Here is a 26,610-nt window from a genome sequence, read left to right as displayed (position 1 = left end):
GGTTATGGGCTCCAATTTGGGCTGCAATTGAATTCTGAACAATCTCGAGGGTGACAACACCCCCCAACCCACCCAAACATCCCTCAGTGCCACAGCTCCACGGCTCCTGGATACCTCCAGGGATGGTGATTCCTCCACCCTCCCCTGGGCAGGCTGCTCCAATGCATCACCACTCTTTCTGAGGTGTTTTTTTTCCCTAATATCCAAGCTATTGTAATGCTGCACCACAGCGGCGTGCGGCTTTGCTTGCATTGCAACGCAGCGTGGTGCCACCGGGATGCACACAAAGCTTCAGAGCTGCTCTCTGCTCTGCAAAGGCTGCAGGAGTCAGAGCTCCTTTGGCCAGATGGAACCACAAGAACTGGGTTTTCAGAGTCTCCAGTTATCAGGAGCAAAGCTAATGCACATTTAAGGTAAACTGGAGGTAAACTGTCCTAAATCCGCAATCCCCAGTTGCATCCAAGGACCCCAGGATGATGCTAGAGTCATTTTAACCCACCAAACAAGGAACAGCTCTGTCTCTGAGGACCAGGCAGGCACTGGGGCTGTATACCTGGGGAAGGACTTGTGTTGAAGTTTCCCAGTGCAGAGGTCTGAGGTGCTGGCTCAGGGCCTCTTCTGCTGGCAAATGCACTTCCAAGGCACTCACAGCTCACCCAAAGCATATGGCACCGCTCTGCAGTCCCGCCTCGCAGCACCTGGTGGCCAGATCTCACAGCCCTCCCTTCCTGTTTGCTCTCTTTTTAACACCTTTCGAGCTCTTATTTTCTTCCTTTCCATTCTTAGACACCGGTTCCCCAAATGTCAAGACACGATGGCAATGCAGGGACGGCTCAGATGCGCCGTGCTCACAGCTCTTGTTTGCACCGTGTCCTTCACGCTGCTGCTCTGTCCTGATGGTGCTCCAGTCACAACTCCCACTCACACAAGGACTGAGCACTGCTGCTCGGTGTCACCAAACCCCAGGCCTCCTTCAAAAAGGCACAGCATGCACAAGTGCGCATTTCACTTGGCCAACACTAATTTCACCTCGTTTGAAGTTCGGTCTACATAAACACAGCAATCGTGTTAGCTATGAAACACTTTGATTCCATTTCCTAACCTTTATGGGGGCTTTTATGCATACTTTCCAGTGATATACTAGGTTGCTAAGGCAGATGGGGAACAATAAAGAGTTTCCCTGGAGCTAATTAAGCTAATCATGGCTTCTAGATTAAATTTTCTGTACGTTTTTTACCTTGTGCAGCCAAAGTAAAATAACAGCTCTCTCAACTGACATCGCACCAGCTTGAAATAAGGGGCTCTCTGTGCAGAGAGAACGTCGGAGGGTATTTCCCAACATTAAAAGTTAAAAATAATCCCTTGGTTTTGGCCCAATTTTCAAATGAGAAACACGACCCTCAACAGCAGCATTTCTTTTTCCCCCACCAGTCTTCCCTATGTTACGGATAACAAAGAACTCTGGTTACTATAAGGTAAACTCCGCTTAGCCCACAAAGATCCTCCATACTTCTGAGCCCATAGCAAAGCCCTCTTTGCCCCCATCAGATCTCTCAGCTCCTCCATTCAAGCTCAAAGCTACCGGTTAAAGCACCTTCCATTCATTATATGGTAACAATGAGTTAAATCCTGGAAGCCTGAGCCAGAATCCCAGCTATTTATTCCAGTTCCTATTAATGTTTACCAGTTTTCTCAGAAAAAAAATAAAAAGAGGAGGCCTATGAGGGCAAGAGAGGAAAAGCAGAAAGAAATTCGGCTCTCCAGAGGAGTCAGTGCATTTATTCCCAGCTCACATGGGTGTAGCAAGAAGAGGAATGCGATGTTTGATCCAAAATGCTGCTTCATGTGCAAAAATAAGTCAGGGGAAATTTTCTCATCTGCACAGATGTGAGCTCCATGAAAATCCCTGTTGTTACAATGGGGCTCCAGCCCCTGGGCACAGCTCGTGCACGTAGAGGTGCCCAGTGGGACCTCACTTGAATTGAGAAGCAAAGGCATGGGTCGTGCAGACAGAGGGAAGCACAAGCTATCATTGTGAAGCAGAATTCACCAAGCGTTGGATTGTTCACCCACTAATAGGGAACGTGAGCTGGGATTAGACCGTCGTGAGACAGGTTAGTTTTACCCTACTGATGATGTGTCGTTGCACTGCACAACTCCACCTCGCCTCTCTGAGAACCCTGGGGATGGCTCCCATTGCTGGACCTGAGATACCCATCCCTTCTCTTCCAACACTGGACCCCAGATACCCATCCCTTCTTCCATAACTAGACCTGTGTCATGGTTTTGTGCTGTCAATATTCTGCATCATGACATCATGTGCGGTGTGAATCATTGGCTGAGGGTGCAAATGGTGGCACAAAACCATGACAACCTGAGATACCCATCCCTTCTTCCATTGCTGGACCTGAGATACCCATCCCTTCTTCCAACTGTGGACCTGAGATACCCATCCCTTCTTCCACCACCGTACCTCAGATACCCATTTCTTCTTCCAAAGGACAGTGAGAGGTGCCTTACAGCCTGAGAGATGCCGCTACGTTGGGCCATATGGCCAACTCCTTGCCAGGCCATCACCTCCCAAGGCTTTGGACCACCAAAAAAAGCCTCAGCCCCACCTGTCTGACATCTCTTTGCTGTCTTGGCTCCACCAGCTCAACTCCAATCTCCAGATGCCCAAAAGGGATGAAGGAATGTACAAAGCACAGGTTGGCATCACCTCTGATGCATGGTCAGGTGGTTAATATAGAGCAGCTACAATCCCTACCACAGCCCTGATTGGATTCACAGTGTGGAGGGGTCAGCAAGGAGGGAGAAGAATCAGAGCAGTGGAAAGAAAGACACCGAATTCTTGCTTTGCAGATGGAAAGGCAGGAGAGGGAGAAGCCCACAGAGAAGTATCCACAATGACACAGAGCCAATGTGGGCTGGGAGCGTTCAAATTGTCAACAACCTTGTAGAAAAGGCAGACAAATTCCTGTTTTGTCCTTGGGAAGAAGCCAGGTGATGTAATCATCTTATAGGAGGATGGCGAAATACTTTCCATTCCAGCAGAAACTCAAGATGTTAAATAGCAGCTACTAAAGTTAAACATTGTTAAATCAGTATGTCAGGACAGCATCTACCTACGAGTTTATGAAGAGTTGGCTGAGGAACCGGCGGACAGTTAATGTTCACTTTCCATATGCCATGAAACAGTGCAATGTTTAAGAGATGTAGGAAAAAAGCTATTCGTTACATGAGGCAGTTTAGCCTATTTTAGGACTGCCACTGCAATACAGGTACCAGTCACATAACGATGTGCCAGCGATGGGATCCGGTCAGTGGAGGATGAAGGGAAGGCAGTGAGTGGTGCCAATCTACGTGTATTTACGGAAAACAGATTAAGGCGAATTAGCCTCACATGGTTTTTGATGCAATTACAAGATTGGTTGGGAGAGGTAACAGCGTTAACGCAATGCACCCAACCTTCTGAAAAGCATTTCCCTTGGGAATGCATGATATTTTGATTCAGAAATTAGAGGGTCCGCAGACACTGTGGCACATATTCAACGCATTAAAACTTGGCTGGCTGATGCTGCCTATGGTCTGAGATCTAAGCAGGGAATGCACAGAGAGCGGGTCTGTTTCTACTAGAGCCAACAGGTTTGATTCACGGCTCTGGGCTGTTTAACATTTTTATCAGTGACCCAGGAGAGAGCTCCAAAGTGTTGCTAATAAAGTTAGCTGACGAGATGAAAGTCAAAGTGTGGTGCATGCTGAAGATGGTGGGTCACCGACACGCAGCAATGTGGATGGGCACAACCAAGCCATACACATCTCAATACAAACACATCAGGTCATGCCTCCTGGGAAAAGGATGCAGGCCACAGGGGTTCTCTCCCCATAGTCCTACTGCAAAGGATGAGGTCCTGCCCCAGCAACCAGCTGTGCAAAAGAATACAGACAAAAACTGCTGCTGAAATGGTTAGAGTGAAGATGGCGTGGAGGAATGTCATGGAGTGAGGTGCAACCCCCTCCAGCACTCAACTTTATTGATCCATGGGATGGAGGCTCTGCCAACTGGGAAGCTGAAGGAGTGCGAAGGGCTGGGGAGAGCCAAAAAGCTCTTAGCACAAAGAGGGCAGAGGGTCGGGGATTACTCTTAAACAGCCACACGGAAACCACAAGTATGGGAACAGAGGCCCCGCTGGACACAGTTCACTCAGGTCCAAGTGCCAGGCAGCAGGGGGCAGGTAAGGAGGCAGGAAGAGCACTGGAAGTATTTAAGATAACTCTCCTTCTCTGGAAACATTTATATCACAATTGGCCGTATCTGCTCTAGCTCAACCAGGAATGCTTCCTGTAAGAACTTAATTAACCCTAGGGCCTTACAATTTATTGGCTGGGTCCCACATTATCTATGGAGGCCCAGAACCAAAGCAGGCACGGAGCCACAAATAGTTGCTTATCTTCAAAACATCATGTCTACGTGGGACATGACCGTAACACAGCAGGAACACAGCCTTCATGGAGCCCACATGAAGGCCCCATACCTACCAGAACCAATCCAGACCATCTTTTGCAGCCTCCAACAGGGATGGATGCTCCATGCACCAGCTCCAGCAGTAATCCCAACAGCCATGCCCCTGCCTTTAGAGCTGGACTGAGGCTCAGTAAGCACTGGGTTAGTGGAGATGGGCTATGGGGGTTGATGGAGCTGGACAGACTGGGTGAGGACATCAACATCCTCCATCCCAGTTCTCCACACCAGGGAAGGAGCAGGAGTAAGGCACCTCGCTATTGCTCTAGCTCAGAAACAAGTGACCCTAAGAGACGATGCTATGGGTCTCTTACATCACCACCACCTTCTGCAGGACAGAATCATCAGCAAGACCAGGGCTCCCTGTGCTCAATGTTATAGGAACGCAATAAAGAAGAGGCTGCCTACTGCACCAGAAGTCCACTGGAGCTGGAGGAGAAGCTGGAGGAGAAGCTGGAGATAGAAGCAGAGCTGCCATCAGCAGCAAAGGCAGTGCTCAACTGCCGTCCAGCTGAAGAGAGAGAGCAAGGAGCACAATGGCTCTGCCTCCTCTGTTGAGGAGCAGAGCCAATGAATAAGGGAGGCAGAGACAGAAATGCACTTAATATGCTGCTTGGGAGGGACGGGCGGGGGGGAGAAAGGGGGGAGGCAGCCAGACAAAGAACAGGGGGATGGAGGGAAAAAAAGATGCAGGCAGAGAAAGCAGGAGAAGGTGAAGCATGGGAGCAGGAGGATGGGGCTGGGAGGTGCGGGGCCCCCGGCAGCGCTGCGGGAAGGATTGGGGCAGGCAGCGTGAGGCAGAGGGGAGATGCGAAGTGCAGAGCCCTGCGGGATTGGTGAGCAGGGCCCAGCAAAATGAAAATCTCTTAACCACACAGAATTGTTAACTGCCCCCAAATCCTTTTGTGCTGGGGCTGCAAGCTTAAAGGAGCTTAAGCTGTTAGATGCATGAACTTCCTCCATAAATATCCCTTGTGTGCAGTGCCGTGAGCAGGCTTGTGTTGTATTAGCCAGATGAAAAGCCCAGCAGAGAAAATGAGCAACTCCTTCCAGTGCTTGCAGCTGCGCTGAGGGGCCGGGCTGACCATTGCTCGGGGTTCACAGAGGCCCATTGGCAGGGCAGCACCCTTGGGCCACATCTTCGCCACGTCCTGTTTGGGCTACATGCGAGAGCACTTCACTCCAAGAGTCAGTTTGGATTTGCTTTTGTTTTGCTTCTGGAAAAGGGCCCAGATTTCCTCCCACCCCTCAAAACACACACACAAAAAAAAAACCTGCTGGCCATATGTATGAGCAAGTCCCCCAAGCCAGGAGGCTCACACACTGCCCCATGCAACAGGGGCTGGTACTGGGCAGGGGTGCAACTGCAGCAGGGCAGTGATGCAGGACTGCACCCACAGGATGCTTTTAACCCAGCCGGAGAGATGAGCCCCCTCGCCATCCCTTCTGAGAGCAGAGGTGTGCCATCTCTACCTGGTGGCTCCCCAAGTATCCCATAGGAACCAGAGGAATCCTTTCACTCCTGCAGAGCCCTGGGCCCATCCAGCTCCATAGCCAGAGCTGCCCCACGGAGACGGTGCGCTGCCGGCCACCGCGTGATTGATGACGGCGGGGAGCGCGGGGCTGCATGCACGCCAGCACCGGCTGCAGAAACAGCTGCCGAGGTACTGGACCTCCCAAAATCCTGCTGCTGCACAAAGAGGAGGGACAGCCCTTCTGCTCTCTCCCTCCATCTCGTCCCCCTTCCTTTCCAGCTGACAGAAATGGGCTCTGCAATGGGCATTTGAAGAGACTGATGCGTGGCTGGGCTGGGGAAGCAGAGCAAGTGGAGAAACTGAAGCTGTATCAGAGCAAAGCATTGTGCAGGGCTGGAGTGAAACACAAAAATAACCCAAAAAAACCCCTTTGAGATGGAAAAGCTGACATGAAGCATTTTGGCTTCCTTGTGTTGCTATGAATGCTCCACTTGGGTGTAGTAAAACATCCAGCTGGGATTAGCCAGGCTCCCTCTGCACGCTGTGCTGCAGCAGTACTCTCAGCAGCCTTGGCCCTGCTGCAGCTGGAGGACTCTTGATCACCACTAATGGGGAGAGAAGAGCCACATGGTGTGGATATCAAACATCCCCACACACAGCAGGACCTGCAGGTGGATGTCCCTCCGAGTGAGCACTCCAAGGAGAAGCTATGCAGTAAAAGGAGGATCTCCACAAAAGGCTTCACTTCTGTTCCTTCGGCCTCAACATGTCATTCCTACATCACTTTCAGATTTTGACACTTCTCATGTCCTCCTCAGTCTCCCTTTAGTCCTCCCCCACTCCTTGCCCCTGTGAAAGACCCTGTTCCAGTCTATCCCGCTATGGGCCCAGGGCATCCTTCAGTACTGAGGCACCCCACTGAGCTCATGGGATCCAAGAAGAGCACTCGGAACTTGGTCCTGCAGGAGAACCCCAGGTCAACCCTTGCCTGCTCAAGATGGATATTAGGTTGCTGTAATTGCATGGCCATGCTGCTGGTGATGTGATGGCAGAGGAACCAGAGCAACCATTCAGCAAGCAGAGAGGAGAAGCAGCTCCTTCCTTGCAGAGTTTTGCAGTGCCTACTGGTGTATCTATAATTGATCTCAGAGAAATTCCATCTCTGCTCAGCGTGTCGATGCTATCAAAACTGTAATGGGATTTTCATGTTCAGCTGGGACAGGGAGGGAAGAATCAGTTTGCCTAACACTGCAGTTTGCTCTGCTTTGCTCTTTTTGTCCCGTTCTGCAGCTCTTCCACTTTCCCAACTCTTCTTCCACAACCCCAGCCCTTCTGAGCACATCTACTCAGCACACCACAGATAAGCATTCCTGCTTCCATGCAACCAAGGAGGAAACTTCCTCTCTTCCAGACCCTCTGCACTTTCTCCTGATCCCCAGTTCCACCCCAACCCCAGACTCCTGGTTGGTGGCTGCAGAGCAGAGGCACAGCTCAGTGGCTGAGTGTCCCTCCTGGGGAGCATGAAAGGCAGCAGAGCCAGAGCTAAGGCAGATCCTCTCCAATGGAGAGATGAACCCAATTCCCTTGTGAGGTCCCTCCAATGCAAACACAGCAGCAAGATAAGCACATGTGGAGCAAAGAGAAAGGCTTACCTCTGCAGACGGTCCCGTTCTCCACTGACTCGTAGCCCGGCCTGCACATGCAGCGGCCGATGGGCACCAACCACTCGCCATCCCCATTGCAGTACAGCTTGATCGGCACATCCACCTCCTCCGCATTACTGATGCACGTCCCCCGGGCTGCCACCAGAGATGTGCTCTCTGCTCCTGAGAGGGTTTCCTGGAAGACCGCCCCGTTCTGGATCACACGGGGACACTTGCGGTAAAAGACACGGACTGCAATCAAGGACATGCAGCCCCCATAGTCCTGGAAGGCCAGGTAGAAACCGTTTTTGGAGACAGGCCCAAAACTGCGCACCTCGGTGTTAATCTTCATCACCCTCCCACCAAGGTCCACCTGCGAGAAGCTCTCGTCGGCAGCAATCGTATCTACCTTCATCCAAGGGTTTTCCATCCAGTTAGGAAAAGTCTTGGTGGCAGAGTCAAAGTCTGATTCGTAATAATAGAGATTAAAAGTCTCCTTACAGGAACCTGGGACATTGGGGATGCTGCTGCAGTCCCGAACAGAGAATTTCATCTCCACGTGGATGCGGTGCGCTCCTCGCCTCCGGATGTACTTGGTCCTCAGCCAGTTGTTTTGGCTGGATTCAAAGACATTACACACCTGGTAGGTGCGGATGGTGTTCATGTTCTCATCGTATCCACTCACCTCTTCCCACTGCAGACAGGACACAAAAAGTCAGTAGGGCTGAAATGACATTTACAGGATTAAACACAGGGTTCCAACCTGCTCTGTTTCTTCTCGGTGCCACACGGGCATGCTGTCCCAGCAGAAGCCATGCCACATCATACCATCACATCACCCTAAGTGTCTCCAGAGGGGTCTGACCCACGTGGCACCCCAATGGCTTTATGGCAAAACCTCCCCATGCATGGTGCAGCTGTGGCAGGGCACTATAGGGCCATGCAGTAGTAATGTCTTAAGCAGGGGCTTTTGCCCGTGGGCTACACCATCCTGCAGAGGCCTCCTCATAGCTGCAGAGCCTCATGGCTAAGTAATATGATGCCTTCAGCAGATGTATTCCCACTGGTGCCGCTACGGTTACAACCGTGGCAGACAGACCCTGCTTTATAACATGACTGTAAAACCTCCTTCCAGGCTGCAGCCTGAATGCCACGCAAGGTGCAGGGTGCTAGCAGAACAGCAAAGCCCCTCTGCAGCTCTGGAGCATCTCCATAGAGCTCAAGGTGGCTACAACACACCCATACCTGCACCCTCTGCACACTGGCCCTGTTCAGCTCTCTGCCCTTCTCTATGCCCAAATCCATGGATGGGCCCTGGGCAACCTGAGCTGGTGGGGGCAGCCAGCCCATGGCAGGGCTTGGAACTGAGTGGGCTTCAATGTCCCTTTCAATGCAAGCATACTGTGATTCTATGAATGTTGCTTTCCCTCAGGTTTGGGTGATGCCAAACATTGATGGAGCAAAAAGAGAGCAAGCACATGGGATTCCCCTGCCCCAATGCCCTTTGTGCCTCCCTCTACTCCAGCCTCCAGAGGGGAGAGGAGGGCAGGTCTGGGGAAACCTATGAAGGGAAGCACCAGGCTAAAGAGCCAGCCAGTTCATGAGCTTGTTTGTAAACCTGCTCAAGTGGAGGCCAAGCAGCTTCCCAGGGACACGAAATCCAATGTGCAGAGCATCATCCTGCCCTGGATGCAAGACTTGCCCACAGTGCAGCCCTGCTGTCACCACATCCCTGCAGTCAGGGCTGCAAAGGGAGGCTCCTGTGAAGTGAGACAGATTGCTTTTTGCACATCAAGGCTAACAAACAGCCGAACAGAAGGCTGTCAGAGAAGATCCCCAAACAGCTCCAACCATTCCTGATGGGCCGTGGCTGCAAATCTGCTACAAGGAGAGGAAGAGAGCATCCTCACGGAATGCAAGGGGAGCATTTGCTTTCTTTTCCATGAATACATTCGGTGTGCTGGTGGGAAAGAAAAGCAGGATTTACCCAATTTTTAGGGGAAGAATCATGGACAAAACATAAGGCATCAGTTTCTTCCCCTGTTCTGCCTCTGGCACAGCTCTGCTTTGCCTGGACCTCTCCTGATGGCAGCAGCTCTCATCCCAAAGCTCTGTGTTGGCCACCAGGACCCAACTACCTGCCCCACAAGCCGGGGCTGCTCAGGCCCTACAACGCCCTGCTCCTTTCTCGCAGCTGGGAGTGAAAGTCACTCCCGTGCATCAGCCCCTGTTCTTCCTCAACGCTTAATTAGAAGCCTCTCCCTTTCTCCTCGCTCTCTAATTAACATGCCGGGAACTCAAAAGAAGAAGGCAGCACAATAATACAGAGAGACGGCTTCCAGCAGGCCCAGGCCTCATTACTGCGGGGCTGGCAAGGCGTGCTTTACATATGGAAAAACTGCAAACAAGAAAGGCTGGGCGAGGAGAGAAAAAGACTTGACCTCTGCTCCGGCCCATTGTGTGCCTGTCATCCCCCCTCGGCGACCAGGCCGGTGTTGGCGGGGCGGGCGTAGGGCTTTATCATGGTGATGGGGCCCGGTACCCGAACCACCACATCCCAGCTCTGGGCAGGCAGAGGAGGCCAATCCTGCAAGGTTTAATCTCCTCAACACAGGCTTTGCTCGGACATTTCTTTTCTTCTGCCAAGTTGGCCCTGGGGAGCGGGTTTGCTGTCAGGTCTGGGGTGAGGCCTAAAGGAATGTCTTCATCCAGCCCTCTTGGTGCCTTGGTGGGGTTGGGTGCAGAGAATAAGGAAGAAAAGGGGAAGAAAGAAAGGGAAGAAAGGGAAGAAGGAAGAAAGAAAAGGAAAAAAAAGAAGAGGAAGAACGAAGGGAAAGGAAGGAAAGGAGAAAAGGGAAACAGGAAATGGAAAAGGAAAGGCAGAAAGGGAAAGGGGGAGAGAAAAGGAGGAAAATGGAGAAGGGGAAATGGGAAAGAAAGTGAGAAGGGAAAGAGGAAAGGGGAAGGAGAATAAGGAAAAAAGGAAGGGGGAAATAGGAAAAGGAAAGAGAAAAAGGGCATGGGGAAAGGGAAAAGAAGAAAAGGGGATTGGGAAAGGGGAGAAGTGGATGGGAAAAGCAAAGGGGAAAACAGATAAGTGGAAAAGGAAAAGAGGAAAAGGTGATAGAGGAAATGGGAAAGAGTAAAAGGGGGTAGAAGAAGGGCAAACAGGAAAGGGGAAGAGGAAAAAGGGGAAAAGGGGAAAAGGGGGAAGGGAAAGGGGGAAGGATAAGGGAAAATGGGAAAGGGGGAAGGGAAAAGAGGAAGGGGAAGGAGGAAAGTGAAAAGGGAAAAGGGGAAAGGAAAAGGGAAAAAGGGGAAGGGCAAGAAAGGAAAGAGGAAAAAGAAGGGAGAAATGGAAAAAGAAAGGGGGAATAGGGAAGTAGGGAAAGGAGAAAAGGGAAAGAAGAGAAATGGGAGAAAGGAAAAGGAAAAAACAAAAAGGGGAAATGGGAAAGGGGAAAAGGAGAGATTCTGGGCTTGGACCAGGCTGGCTTTGACCATGTAACCTGAGGGCGAGTGTGATGCTAGACCAGCAGGCATGGTTTGGCTCAGGGCACTGCGAGGGTACCCTGCCAGCCTCACCTCCACCCCAACACCAGCTCGTGGAGCACTGGGAGCAGACACTGGCCCTAAGCTCCTCCTGGCCACTGCAGGCAGAGAGGGGAGGGATGCTCTGAAGCACTCCGATGTCCCAAGCAAACCTGGTGAGACACAGAGGTGGCTGCACCTTTTCCATGGATACGGAGACACCATTTTTATACTCTTCCCACCACATCTTTTCATTCAGCCACAGCACTTCAGCAGGTGACTTCCCTGCCCATGTTTGTTTGTAGTCAGCGACCCCACATCGGGCACCCAGCTCCCATAAAGCAAGAAGATAACTCACCCCTGAGGGAGGATGCACCATCCAGCCCAGTTCTGCCGTGGCTGTTGTGGAGTCCATCAGTGTCTCTGCAGGAGGAAGGGGAAACAAGGAGTCAGTCCATCACCTTCCAGTTACATTTGCATAAGTGGGACACTTTTTCTCTGCCTTCTGCACAGTGGGCAGTATCCTCAGCCATGCAGCAGTGGTTCGGAAGGAAAAGCACTTCAAGGACTTGCCATACTTAAAAATTAAACCAACATTAAAGCCAATTTTCCAGGCAGTTTGGGCAGAAATAGGTCAGATGCTGCTATCGCTAATCAGCACTGAACAGTGGCAGAGGATGGCTTAGGCAGGTCACACTGCATGCACAAGCAATACACAAACATGAAATCCATCTTGCAGCTTCAATTTCCCAGCCGTCCCAGTTACTACAGAACAGGCAAGAAAAGAGTCCCTTCTTACAGCTCTGCAGCACTCAGGAAAAAGCACCATATGTACAAGGTGTACACCCACCCAGCTTCAGCTTGCTCACCAGGAGAGCACTGATATAGTCAAGATGTCCAGTCACCAGCCTACAGATCCAACAGACAGCCCCAATACAGTCAAGATCTCCAATATCCAGCCTACAGATCCACTAGACAGCCACAATACAGTCAAGGCCTCCAGCCATTAGCCTACAGGCTCAACAGACAGCCCTGATATAGTCAAGATCTCCAATCACCAGTCTACAGACCCAACAAACAGCCCTGATACAGTCAAGGCGTCCAGCCATCAGCTTACAGGCCCAAAAGACAGCCCTGATGCAGTCAAGATTTCCAATCACCAGCCTACAGAACCACAGACAGCCTTGATATAGTCAAGATTTTCAATCACCAGCCTACAGACTCAACAGAGAGCTTCAATGCAGTCAAGACCTCCAATCACCAGCCTACAGATCCAACAAACAGACCTAGTGTAGTCAAGATCTCCCACCACCAGACTACAGACTCCACATGACAGCCCCAATACAGTCAAGATCTCCCACCACCAGCCTACAGACTCAGTGAACAGCCCCAATATAATCAAGACCTCCCACCACCAGCCTACAGACCCACAGACAGCCCCAATACAGTCAAGATCTCCAGTCACCAGCCTACAGACCCAACAAACAGCCCTGATACAGTCAAGGTGTCCAGCCATCAGCTTACACCAGCCTACAGATCCAACAAACAGACCTAGTGTAGTCAAGATCTCCCACCACCAGACTACAGACTCCACATGACAGCCCCAATACAGTCAAGATCTCCCACCACCAGCCTACAGACTCAATGAACAGCCCCAATATAATCAAGACCTCCCACAACCAGCCTACAGACCCACAGACAGCCCCAATACAGTCAAGATCTCCAGTCACCAGCCTACAGACTCAACACAGTACCACCTCCCATGGCCGGAGCAGAGACATAGAGCTCCTGGCTCTGTGTCCTGCTCCTGACCACTAAAAACCCCAACATCCTGCCACGAATTCCCAAAAAGCATCCCCACCTTCTCCACTTTCACTGCTCCAAACCAAAACGAAGGGGAAAAAAAAGATCCATCACTTAAAGAGATAAGGCTGGATGCAGAGATGGCAAAACGACTTTTATTCAGTCCACGTCAACTCCCTTTTCCCATTAGTAAGCCAAAAAGTGCCTCGGCATAGATACGCTCCTTGCACCTACTTCTGGCAGTAAATCATTTTCAGGCTGCGGGTTGTTACTCACTCCTGCTTAGAGCCAGCGGTTTCCAGTTCACAGGAAACCAGCATTTCAAAATTTGGTTTTATTCCAAAAGTAAAAAAAATAAAAAAATAAAAAAGCAAAAATAGTTCTTTTCAAATGTTTTTTTTTTTCTCCCACTACCAAGAGTTTTTGGAGAACAACTCGTCCAAAAAATGTTGTCATTCAGATTTATGACGTTTCTTTTTTAAACGGAGCGGTTGTTTACATAGCTTAATAACAGTGTTTATTTTATCAAAGTATCGTCGCTTTTTCATTACAACACCCGTGGCACTTTGATCTAGAAGGAAAACAACCCAGCACTAGCAAGGAGCTGCACTAAAACAAAACCAGTGCTATATATACATTGATTTATCTTGACTATCGATGACACTGACTATCGTGCAAAAGAAGATGCATCCTAAACCAGCACAATTCCCCATATAAAAACAATCTTTTTAAGCATTCTGCATTTCCTTCCAGACAACATGGCACAGTGAACATGTGCCCAGCCAAGTGCTGAAGCACACATTGACCATAGCCTTCAGCATTGCCCCTCATCCGCTGCTGAAGAGTTGTACATGGCCTTAAGAGTTGTACATGGTTGGACTTGATGATCTTCAAGGTCTTTTCTAACCTGGGTAATTCTATGATTCTATGATTCTGAAGATGTTGTAGGGGAGAAACACGTTGGGTATTAGGAACAATTTCTTCTTGAAATTAGTATTGAGGTGTTGGCACAGCTGCCCAGGGAGCTTGTGGGGGGTTGGAAGGGTTCAATGTGGAGATGTGGCACTGAGAGATGCGAGCAGTGGGCACAGTGGGATGGGTTGGGGTTGGACTGGATGCTCTTAGGCATCTTTTCCATCTTTAAAGATTCTATGAGCAGCACACCTACCTGAGCTGGCTCAAGGACATCCCATTTTGACATGATAACAAGGAGCAGAAATCTGCAGGTTTCAAGCAGTTTTTTCTAAAGGTCAACTATCTTCTCATATATATGTATATCTGTATATATATATATATGTATATATATGTATATATATCTTCTCTCTTACTTTAAAACTGAATTCATTCTGCTCAGCTGCCAGTTATTAGATTTCCTTCTACTTTCAGACTTGTTATCCAAAACCTCCTTTTCCTCTTGTGCTGCTCAAGGGTGGCAAATGAATCATCTCCCAGCCATCCCCAAGGTAACCAAAAGTAACCGAGAGTCTTTCATCCTAAATAAGGTCCCTTTCTTTGGGGCTCCTGTTCGTCTTTCTTTATGTAGGGTGGACCCCAAGACTGCATCCCAACTGCACGCAGCTGTAACATCCCTTTGTGTGACTTTTTACACATCTTTTCTAGTAAATTGCTGTCCTGGCCGGAGTCCAGAAAGCATGTGGAGATCAGTTGACATGTTAGCATTTGGCAGTGGTTGCCTGAATTCCATAAAATCGTGAATAACTGATCTCCACGAATCAGAGCAAACCTCATTAAGCCGCACTGTCTGCGAATGTGCATGTGAAGCCAGGTTGGATTTCAAGGGTGGGGGGGGGGGGGCGTTTGCTCCTTCATTGATGCTTGACCTCAAAGCGCACCACAATGCCTTACTGCCTAAATAATCACAGAGTCACACAGTGGTTTGGGTTGGAAGGGACCTTAAAGCCCACCCAGTCCTAACCCTTGCTTTGGGATGGCTGCTCCCCACCATATTAGGCTGCCCAGGGCCCCATCCAACCTGGCCTTGGGCACCTGCAGGGTTGGGGCAACCCCAAGAATAATGGCATGCCACAGAGCTACCTTGCATGTGTACCTGGACAAAAGCATCTCACAGCTTCCATATAAGCTTTGAAGAGGCCACAGAAGCTCAATGTCTCATCCTTAGGAAGTTGCTTATTGCTATACAAAGGGAGCACACACTTCAGCAAATAAATCCAGCTCTGCTCACTGCTACAGCTGACTCCTTAAAGGTGCCATCCTCCAGGTTTGGCAGCAGATGTGGGACCCCTGGCATCCTGCACAGAGCAGCAACCCTTTGGTGATGGTGATGCACTGCTAAGGGTGGCGGGGGTGGGTTCCTGACCCCCAGCCCACCTCTAGTGGCTGCCTACAGCCGCAGCTCAGTGGAATGCTCTTGCTAGAGCAGTGTTTTCTCAATATCTTTGTTTGTGTTATTCCCTCCCGTGTGTTTATCCGCGGATTCACATGCTACCCACAGCACTCTAAATAAATCTACAGCTGCTCGAAACTAGCAGACGCAACTCTGGCCTGCCTCCCACCAGAAACCGCACTGCTCCCCACGGGATGGTTAGGAGATAAGTGCCTGTCCTTTTCACTTTGAAGATGCTTTCAATAAGCAGCTCTCTGCCAGTGCTGGGGCTGCTGCAGGCACGACCAGGGGAGGCACTGCTGCTACAAGAGCATCCCAGCCTCGGCCACACTCAAGGCTCCAGCTCGAGCACTTTGCATGTAGAGATGCATCACTGTCAGCACACTGCAGCCTCTGGGATGCTCATGGTTATGCTCAGACACCAGTGGGCTGATGGCGTGCAGTGGCACTGAGCTGGGAGAGAGGATCGTGCACTTGTGGATGTCTTTCCTGCTGCTCAGCCATGAGTGAAGTGAGCGTGGGGTCTCAACTGCACTGGCTTGAAGAGAAGGCTTCAGGGAGACCTCATTGTGGCCTTCCAGTATTTGAAGAGAGCGTATGAACAGGAGGGGGAATGGCTGCTTATGAGGGTGGGCAGATAGAACAAGGGGGAATGGTTTGAAACTGAGACAGGGCAGGTTTAGGTTGGATATTAGGAGGAAGCTTTTCATGTAGAGGGTGGTGATGCACTGGAACAGGTTGCCCAAGGAGGCTGTGGATGCCCCATCCCTGCAGGCATTCAAGGCCAGGCTGGATGTGGCTCTGGGCAGCCTGGGCTGCTGGTTGGTGACCCTGCACACAGCAGGGGGTTGGAACCAGGTGATCATTGTGGTCCTTTTCAACCCAGGCCATTCTGTGATTCTATGGCCTTTCCCACCTGAGACTGGAGAGCAGAGGACAAGGATGGCAATAGGTGCTGGCTGTGACCAGAGAGAGGAGACTGGAGAGTGACAGGAGCAAGGAATGGTGGCAGAGAGGCTTGAAGGGATTAAGAGAGGATCTGTGCACACTGCAGACACACTTCTCTGTGTCCGGAAAAACAAAGTCCGTGGAGTTTTGCCAATTTCAACCAATTTAGACCATCTGGACCCGAGTTTCTCAGAAGTCCTGGTAAATCCTTTGCATCTGCAGGCTCCAAACTCATTGCAGATAAAGAAACAGCTGGACAAATAAATAGCCCCACAGATAGCTGAAGCCTCCACCCTCATTTTTCCACCCACAACTTTTTCCTTTCTCCTCGCACTTCTCACGTCAGTCCCTCCCTCAGAGCAGGAAACCTTCCAGCTTTTAATAACACAGGGTGCAAACTTTGAGGTCGGCCTGGGATCCTATCAGCCATTTCCCAAAGCCAGGCTGGATGTGGCTCTGGGCAGCCTGGGCTGCTGGTTGGTGACCCTGCACAAAGCAGGGGGTTGAAACGAGATGATCGTTGCGGTCCTTGTGAACCCAGGCCATTCTGTGATTGTATGGTCAGTGCTGGATGAGCAAAGGCAACAAGTTGCCTGGGTCTCACTATTGGAGCAAAGGAGCTGGCAGCCGAAATCCCACATCAGGCAGACACAGGTCAGACCGCCTCATCACCACATCCCAGACCAATGCACCCCATCAGATGAACCCATGCTGGAGTGACACTGAAGAGAGGGGCAGACAGCTGTGCTGGATGAGGCTCTGTGCTACAGCCCAGCAGAACACTGAGCTCCTCCATGCAGCCACACGTGCTCCTGGAACAGCCATTGCAGCCTGGCCTCACGCGCAGCCACCGCATCCCTATACAGGAGGGGCGGTTAATGAGAAACCCGTCTGTCCCCCCGCCCCAAAGAGCCCTTGCTGCAGATCTATTTATCCTTCCAGAAGTTGAAAGGCCCCTCTCTGCCTCCTGTGCTTTACTGGAGCCTTATTATAATATTTTTGCCAGCAAGAGCTAAGAGGGGCTGAGCAAACCCAGTGGCCTTTCCCTGCAGCACCGAGCTTTGCTTTGCCTGGCCGATGGCCAGCGGAACAAACTGAAACCCAATCCCCCCCGGCCGACCCGCTGGCGCAGTAACAGCACGCTGCATTGTGAGCCGGCGGCTACAGGATATTTTGGATACTTCACTCAGGGATCCACTTAAACTCCAAGAGGGAGAGTGATTGATAGGGAGAGAGACGAAGCAATGACTGAGCCGGGATGGGGACTGCCCGCATCCTGCCTTGTGCCTGAAGCCCCAAAGGAAACCCCAAGGACAGCCATACCGTGTTGCAGGAGCGGGTTGTGCTGGCAGTCCCAGTGGGTAAGGACACAGGAGCAGGCAGGTATTCTGCTTCTCAATGCTTTTCTCTGAGAAATCAGGTCCAGATAGATAGAGAAATCCCTCAGCAGAGGCAATGCCCAGCATCTCCATCACCCAGAGCACATTCAGCCTGCTGGGGGCTAACAGGCAAGAAGGGGAACCCTGGAGATATTGCACAGCTCTAGCAAAGGAAAGAAAGGCGTTGCCACTTTTTGGTGCTCCTGTGGAGCTGGAAGCAGCCCCAGAGGCAGCAGCAGGAAAGAATGGGGCTCAGCTGTGCCCACTGGGATGCTTACACCCATCTATCTCCTCGTGATGCTTGGGCAGGGCAGGCATCCCATGAGGAGACACCTGCAGGGCACCCTGCCTGCAACAACACAGTTCTGCAGCCTCACTGCAAACAGCCCTGCATTTTTCTGCAGTATCACCGGGGTTGCCGTGGGCTCAACTGTGCTTCCTCCACTCCCACACAGGGTCTCCCTCCCCACTCCCTGGTTCTTCACACCCTGTATGTCTGTCTGCATAACTGGACTCAACCCCAGGGGACAAAACCCAGGGCTGATTGATGCTGTGTGGGTTATTCCCTGGACCTCTCCAGCCACCACCATCCAAAGGGATCTCAGGCACTGCCATGCATGGTGCTGGCTGCTTCACTGCCAGACGGCTTAAAGCCATTAGAAAACCCCCCTAAAAGAGGGGACAAGCCCAATTCTTGCACGTCACCCAAGCACATCTTGCTTTCCAATTAACTCATCCATTCAAAGTAATGCTGCCAGACAGGGCTGCCCAGCTCATTCACCTTACGGGAGAAATACAGCCTGGCTCTGGCACCTGGGAAGACAGAGAAGGGCTGGGGCTCCACAAGGAACTCTAGGGTTAACCTAGGGTTAGGACCTTTCAGGCTCAGGGCTCCATTGAAGATGCAGGTTAGGTTGGCTGTGGGTGATAACCTGGCTACCAGGCTGCCCAGAGCCATCACTGTACACAGTGATCCTGCTTTCCTGCCACCATTTGGCCCCCAGCAGACAGCAGAAACCTGATAACCGCATCAGAGCCCCCCAGAAAGCTGCTCCAGCAGCACCGGGGTCTGCAGCCCTCGCTGGTAGCATCTTCCCCAGGAGGAGCTGGCGTTTGTAGGTGGTCTGAGTTCAGCCGAGGGCAGGCTGCAAGCAGAGACAATGCAGATGCTAAATGCCAGCGAGCAGAGGCCCTCCTGCTGCTCCTGGGAATGCAGTAGCCACACAGAGAAGGCACAGATGCAGACGTTTAACAGCCATTGCTACTGTCAGCGCTAATGATTCGGGCTCTGCAGTCACACCAAGCCCGCTGTCTGCAGGACACACTGCAGGGGGTGGGTAACAAAAACTTATCCCTACCCACATCCTGCCTTGTTCATCCCAATAGGACAAGCCCAGCAAGGGCAGGACACAGCTAGGGATGTGTCCTTCCTCACCAGGAGCCGCAGAGCTCTGGGGATGGAGGCCCCATGCCTACTAATTCTTTGTGCACATGTTCTGTCCACTGAGAAGCTGGCAGCCTCCACCACCTGCTGCCCTGGTCCTGCACATGGCAAGGCAAAGCCATCACACAGCCTGGCCCTGACCAAGCCTTCGACCACTGATCCTGCTTTCTCCCACCGCTGTGCAGCAGTGGATGCCCTGGCTGGCTCTTGGCTGCAGCACCTGTGGCAAAGAGCAGCTTTACAACACCATAACCTGCCCCATGCCCCAAGGCTGGCTGGCACAAGCTGCAGGTGCACGGCTGCGCCACCCAGGCACCCAGAGCTCAGCATGATCCTCTATCACATTCAAGTATTTATGCCTTAGGAACAGCAGCAGGAGATGAGAGATGTACCAAAAAAGCCCATAGACAGAGCAGCAGCACCAGTTAAGCAGCACGTGCCGGGCTTTTGCATGACATCCATCCTTTTCCTCCACTAAGCTCTCTCATCATTTGATGCAATGAGCACCAATGGGACCAACGGGAGCAGTGTGAGCCCAGGGGGGATTGAATGTGAACAGCACTGGCTCCTCCTCCCCATGAGGCAGCATCCCCCGCCACCCCAGTCTGGACTCAGGTGTACACAATGAGCCCCATCCCACCACCCAGCACCGCTGGCACTAAATGAGGCTTTGTCACCCTGCATGGTGGCACAGGCTGGAAGCAACTCATTCCCAGCAGGCTGTGGAGCCCTGCTCAGCATCCCAATCGAGCTGTCCTTAATGGGCTTCAATCTTAATTTGCTTTTATTGGAAAACACAGATGGTGACCCCTCCTCCCCCCCCACCCGAACACATACTGGGTAATAACATTTACGGGGGAAAGATATTATCTCCAAATACAGCCAAAGCTCCAGCAAAAGCCCCACCACCATGCACTGACGTGCAGCTGTGCTGCACAGCCCTGTGCCTGGCTCGTAAAGGCAGGGCCACACAGGGAACAGGCACGCCGGGTGCAAGGAGAGCATGGAAGCAAGACCAGGACCCAGCAAAGGAGAATTGAAGGGTGAGATTAGACCCTGCTATGTCACAGCACGCCAGCACACTAACCTGGTGAGCCCCTTTTATGACCAAGCCTTGCAAAGCAATGCTGGCAGCTGCCCACTGCAGAGGGATGCCCAAAGCAGAGCCTGGAGGAGCTGTGCTGGTGAGATCTGTGCACCCACGGCTCCAGCTGGTCACTGCAAGCAGGCAAGGAGCCTCAGAGCTCAGGGTGGCTGCAGAGAGGTGACAACAGCACAGGGATGCGCAGACAGCCAGGTCACAGATGAGCTGCTTCAGAGGACACTGAGCAAGCCAGGAAAGGAGAAACTTTCTGTTCTGGCAGTAGCAACTTGAAGCAATGGCATCAGGAGTGATGCTCTGCAATGCTCCCAATGCACACAGCTCACCTTGCTGGCCCTGAGACAGCAGCATGACAAGCAGGGATGGCGAGTCCTCCAGCAAACACAGAGCACCAAACAGCACCTGAGATGTGCCGGAGCACCCTCACTCTGGGTGGATGCTCTGCGCTGCGTGTTTGGCTCCATACATTCACCTGCCAGCCAAGTCTTCCCTCTTTTCACTGTTTTTACTGACAGGCTGTAAATTTACTTCTGCTTGGCAGCCCCAAGTGGGAACAGCTTCAGAGGAGCCAGCTGTAGGCTCGTCTGTGCTGAGGGGTGCACCATGCCCTGCAGGCAGCCCTGGCAGCAAGGGATGGGGGGGGGGGGGGGCTCTGAATTGGGCTCCCAGCCCATGGGACTGACATAGGAATCCCCGAAATCCCTGGCAGGGAGTTGGTGTAGTGCTCCCAGGCTGACTCGTTTCTCGCAGCTCTCAAGGCCAGCACTTAAAGCAGCATCTCTCTGTATTGCTGTCCTCGTGGATAGAGCGCAGCCACGCCAGAAATGTGAACCCCGCATCTCCGCAGGCCCCAGAGCCGCAGATAAAGCGATGTCGGAGACGGCAGCTGTTAGCAGTGGGTATTTTTAGTGAGCTGCAAATGTTTCCTCCCTTGGGAAAACTCCATCTTCGATACCTCACCGCAGAGAGGGGCTTCCTCTTTCACTGCGAGCACATCCAGCTGCCCTCATCAGCATGATAAACCCAGAGGATGGCACGTGGTGCTGGTGCCCAATCAATGCGCTCCAGCCGTCAGCACTGCTCACCGTGCGGAACCTCATTAACCTTCCTCCAGGTTGGAGATATGAGGAGAAATGCCTCCAAAAGAGTGGTGACGCATTGGCAAAGGAGGTGGGGGAGTCCCCAGCCATGGAGATGCTGAAGGAATGTGGAGATGTAGCAATGAGGGATGTGGTCAGTGGGTATGTTGGGGTGTGTTGGACTTGAGGATCTTAGCTGACTTTCCCGTCCTTCATGGTTCTATGGTTTGATTCTAGGACTCCCCCACATCACAGGTAGGAGACAGCTGAGAGGACGGGGTGGGGAGGACAGTCTTCCCAAGCAGAGGTCCCCATAACGGCCCTGTCCTTGTGTTTCCCAAGTGGGAAGCCAAACTCCACGCACAGGTCAGCCCATGGGAGCTCTGTATCCAGAGACACCACCTGACAGAGCGAGACGTCCCTGAGAACAGGGAGGAACGGAGCAGCCCCAAAGCAGGCATGGATCAGCTGTGGCATTGCTTGCAAAGCTGCCATACCCTGCAAGGGCTGCACTGGGAATTCAGGGGCTGCAGAGCAGCACATGAGCAGGGAAAGCATCGTGGAGATGTATCTGCAAGCCTGCAGATCAGCCTGAAGAAGAAGCCAACAGCCTATGGAGCAGCATCAGGCAGGGACCTTCCCTTGGGGATGGTGGAGAGCGCGTGCTGCTGCTGGGAGATATTCCTGGAGACGCTGACACTTAAGGAGACTCATTTCCAACACAGAAATACCACAATCAATGTGGGCAATCACGGCGCAGACCTCATTTTGACAGCTGAAGATGAGCAGATCAATGAACCGGAGCTGAGCAGTTGCTTAGGTACAGACAGACAGAATCTGATCACACAGATGGGGGGAACAGATTTCTGCACCCACCAATCAGAAACACATTTGGAGGTGCAAAGGGGGGGGAGGAATTTCCTAAAGTTAAAAGGGATTATTATCAAAAATTGATTAAGGGGAGAAAAAAAAAAAAAGAAGTCAACAAAAACAATGAGGAGTAATTAGAGCTGGCTTACAAAGGCTTTGCCAAATATCTCATAAATCTGCCATCATAAAAGAAGGCACCCTTGGTTAAAAACTGCCTTGGCTTCGAATAAAAGAAAACAACGCCGTAAAAATAAACATATTGTATAAATTAAAAGTAGGGGGAAGTTGGCAGCAGTGAATTAGCAGCTATAAAACGCAGGCTGAAGGAAGTGAAGGTAGCCATGAAAACACCAGCAAAGAGGAAAGAAGAGGAACTTTGAAACACACAGGGGGAGCAAAGATCAGAGTGAGCTCGAGGGGATGCATAAAGGGGAAGGCACAGAGTCCTGATGCATGTCAATGCTGGTGCATGAGAGACCCTGAGGCATCGGTGGAGCAGCCAGGAGGTAGAATAATACAGCAAGCACTGGGAAGCAGCAAAAAAGCAGTGTGCTTGTACCCCGAGTGCTCCTGATAGGACACACGGTGGGGAGGCTGTGGCATCCACATACAGATATAGCTGGCCAATGAGAGTGACGCCGCATGCTCTAAGCACCAAACACCTACAGCTGTAAAAGCAACATGCTCCCGAAGTTTAGCATGCAGAGGCACCGAGGCGTTACCTGACAGCCTCGACATGGGAAATCAGGTGAAAAGCCCAGTGCAGGGAATGTAGCATCCCCTGAATTCCCTACTCAGCATGAAGCAGACTTATAAATCAGTGCCTGCAGGAGGAAAGCACACGAGATGCAAGTGCATCCTCTCCTTGCTGTTGCAATCCAGATGATCCCTGAATCCCACAGGAGGGAGGGGATCTCCTACGCTTGGATGCACCAAAGCTCTGGGGGCACAAAAAGGAAAGGACCTGACTGTGAGTCATTCCTTGGTGCTGCTCCGGGGACACCAGGAGGACTCACATGGATGGGTTTTCTCCCCCCTTTTTGTAGGACTTTTGAGCCCAGGTGACCACCAACCTCCTGCCATCCCCAAGCCCAGCAGAGCTGTAAGGACAAGCTGCCAGCTGGGCACCATAATAGGGTGCTGGAAACCCTCCCTAATAACTCCCTTGTGACCTACCACTGGGTGCTGCCTGCTTTGGGCTGAGGTGAAAAAAGGCCCTTTGAGTGAAAAACACTTTGATTCCAGGAAGCAGCTCTCCCACCCACCAGTGTGGGACGTCATGTTCTTCCATCACCTCCTGCTGCATCCTGCCTGCAGAGCAGAGGCCCTGAGGCTGCTGCCACCCCCCAGCACGGCTCTCTATCTGCTCACACTGCCAGAGATTTATAGACGAATACAAATCTGTTGGCTGACCCTTTGTTTACTCCTCTTGGAGAAAACAATTAACTCTTGGTGCAGTTCTGATTCGCAGTACATGGATTTGAAGAACTTGATAAAACTGTCCTTTAAAGCTGCCCAACCTCAAGCAGTGGCCCCCATTTGTCCCTACATTGCAACAACCCCAGGCAGGACTCCATGCAGATTCCACCCACTCACATCCCCTGCAAAAGCTGGGAGAACCACAAGGAACAAATCCCTGGAATGGGAAGATGGGGAAACAACCCACAAAGGGCTTATGGAGGAGCAGCAGTGCCTGTGAAGCACTTCTGGACACACAGAGGCATGGCATGGGATGGGATGGGATGGGATGGGATAGCATAGTATGGGATAGGAGGGGAATGGCATGGGATGGGATAGAGTAGGGTGGGATGGGATGGCATGGCATGGCATGGCATAACATGGTATGGCATGGGGTGGGATGGGATAGAGTAGGGTGGGATGGGATGAGATGAGATGGCATGGCATGGGATAGCATAGCATGGGATAGGAGGGGAATGGCATGGGATGGGATAGAGTAGGATGGGATGGGATGAGATAGCATGGCATGGGATGGGATGACAGGGCACGGCATGGCATGGAATAGCATAGCATGGGATAGGAGGAGAATGGCAAGGGATAGGACAGAGAAGGATGGGATGAGATGGCATGGGATGGGATAGCATAGTATGGGATAGGAGGGGAATGGCATGGGATGCGATAGAGTAGGGTGGGATGGGATGAGATGGCATGGCATGGCATGGGATGAGATGGCATGGGATGGGATGACAGGGCATGGCATGGCATGGAATAGCATAGCATGGGATAGGAGGGGAATGGCAAGGGATAGGATAGAGTAGGGTGGGATGGGATGAGATGGCATGGGATGGCATGGCATGGAATAGGGACTCCAGCAGGTCACAGCCATGCTGTGCCACTTGGGGGTGGTAGCTGCAGGCATCCATCTGTTTTCAATCACAGAGTCACCGGCCAAGTGTAAAACAAGATCTGACCTTCAGTGATTTCTCCCTCTGACATTTTTTTTCCCTTCAAATATCACAGATTGGCCCAGCAGGGTCACTCATGTGAGACAGCCCTACAATTGTTCCATGTTGAGACGTCCCTGCCTTGCCTAGTGAACTGCCCAGTGCTCTGGCTCAGCAAAGGCCTCAGGAGCAGCAATATTTTGCATCACAGAACAAGAGATGATAGAAAACCGCACCGAACATCTCAGCCACCACCAAACATACGGCACTTGGGATACAGCAGAGCATCCGGTGACGTTCCTGCAAGCAGAGCCCATCAGCACTCACTACATGGATGGTGCTGCACCCCAGCAGGGACTGACATCCAAACCAGGCTCTGGGAGCCGAGGAGTCCCCCGGGAGCCATAGGGCTGGTGTCTGTCTGGGCTGAGCCTGTTGTCATTGGCACAGCAGCGGGTGTCCCGGCGCGGCGGCAGGCAAACAAAGAGCGGTTCACGGCTCCATCGATCCGAAGGTCAGCCGGGTGAAGCGCGAACATCTGGTCTGATGCTGCCCAGCGTGGGCCGAAGGGCTTCCCCGGGTTTATTTAAAGATGAGCCTTTCAGAAGGAAGCATCCAATATTGCTTTTAAGTTTCCCAGGATGGAAAGCTCTCCCCGGCTCTGCTTTGTGCCAGGTTGGAGCCCTGTGCCTCCCGGCCCAGCCATCCAGTGCTTCCAGGAGTGCTCTAACAAAAGGAATGAGCTTTTGCTGCTGCAGGCTCGTACATTTCAAAGCCAGAAAGGGGACTGCCTGCCCAGCCCTGCGGCCCAGCACGTGCCCATGGACGCTGGAGACAGGACAGCATCAGCCAGAGGGAACAGCCGTGGGGGTCGAAACGGGTTTACAAGAAATCAGTCACCTTTGATCCACAGATTACCAGCAATAGCGTATTGACTACATCCCTGGGTGAGCTGCTGCACAGTTAATTAGACACGTTATTAAAAACATGCTCCTCTACTAGCCTGAATTAGTCCAGCTTCCAAGCCACAGAGTCCTGCCCTGCTAAATTAAGCAGACTTTCACTATTAACAACCTTTCCTCCAGGCAAGTACCAGCAGACAAGGCAGAAGACACTCCTTCATCTGCTGGGTAGGGCGAATGGCAGGCAGGTTTTCCATACACTGAGCCAAGGTGTTTCTATTTTGACTCTCCTTTGGATGCAGACACCAGAAAGAAACCCCACATCCACGGATAGGCTCCCTTTCCCCCCCAAAATCAACCACTGATTCGTCCTGATTTCATAAGCAACATCTTAGGGGGCACAGGCATGGGTCAATGGTTGGACCAGATGATCTCAGTGTTCCTAGGATTTTATGGCCTCAGCAAAGGGCAATGCCATGTGTTTATTCCTTGGCAGTTGTTTCAGAGCTGGCCCCAATGCCCATGGCACCCAGCCGCTCTGCCGCTCGGCCCCGCTGCCAGCCAAAGAGCCCGCCTCGCTCCCAAAGCCTTTTTTATTAGAAACACACAGTCACAAAATGATTCAAGTGGAATCCATTACACAGCATTTAGTACATATCATTTGTATTTCACAGCCGGCAATCCTTCCGATTTCACAGAGTAACGGCTATTAAAAAAACCCTGCTGCAGCTGATGGGAAGGGATCGGTGCATCGGGGATGGAGGGAGCATTTCTTCAGGCCTAGGTCTACCTGCTGTAACTAAGACACACTTACATTGTTCAGCATTACCTCTGCAAGGTACCCTGGATGTCCTGCACAGCAGGAGCGCTGTACCGTGCTTTACTCAAATCAACTCATGGATGAGCTCCTCTCCCATCTCCTCCCAGATGCTTCATTCAATCCTCAAACATTGAGGACTCTGGGGCCATGAGGATCCATGGCCAAATGGAATCGCTGCCATTGGCCACTGTTTTGGGACGACTTCGTCCCATAAAGCAAGAACAACAGGTGATTCCAGCATGAGAATCTTGACCCATTAAAGACCTGTTTGAAACATAAACTATGACACAGAATCATAGAGTAATAAAGGTTGGAAAGACCTCTA

The 26,610-nt window shown here is 51.6% G+C and overlaps 1 protein-coding gene across 4 annotated transcripts in view; it reads right to left on the bottom strand.

Moving 5' to 3' along the window:
* The window catches only part of EPHB2 (EPH receptor B2), an 89,280-nt gene that overhangs the window by 48,360 nt on the left and 14,310 nt on the right, over positions 1-26,610 (bottom strand). For all 4 annotated transcript variants that reach the window (XM_072353973.1, XM_072353971.1, XM_072353970.1 and 1 more), the window contains exons 2-3: positions 11,530-11,594; positions 7,650-8,334 (exon numbers count right to left, since the gene is read on the bottom strand). In XM_072353973.1, coding sequence (XP_072210074.1) covers positions 7,650-8,334; positions 11,530-11,594 — 750 coding nt within the window. The remainder of the gene's footprint in view (positions 1-7,649; positions 8,335-11,529; positions 11,595-26,610) is intronic.

The sequence above is a fragment of the Excalfactoria chinensis genome, chromosome 20, assembly GCF_039878825.1.
Source record: "Excalfactoria chinensis isolate bCotChi1 chromosome 20, bCotChi1.hap2, whole genome shotgun sequence".
Lineage (NCBI taxonomy): Eukaryota > Metazoa > Chordata > Aves > Galliformes > Phasianidae > Excalfactoria > Excalfactoria chinensis.
The sequence above is the reverse complement of the archived record's forward strand: the minus strand, read 5'-3'. Positions and strand labels throughout refer to the sequence as shown.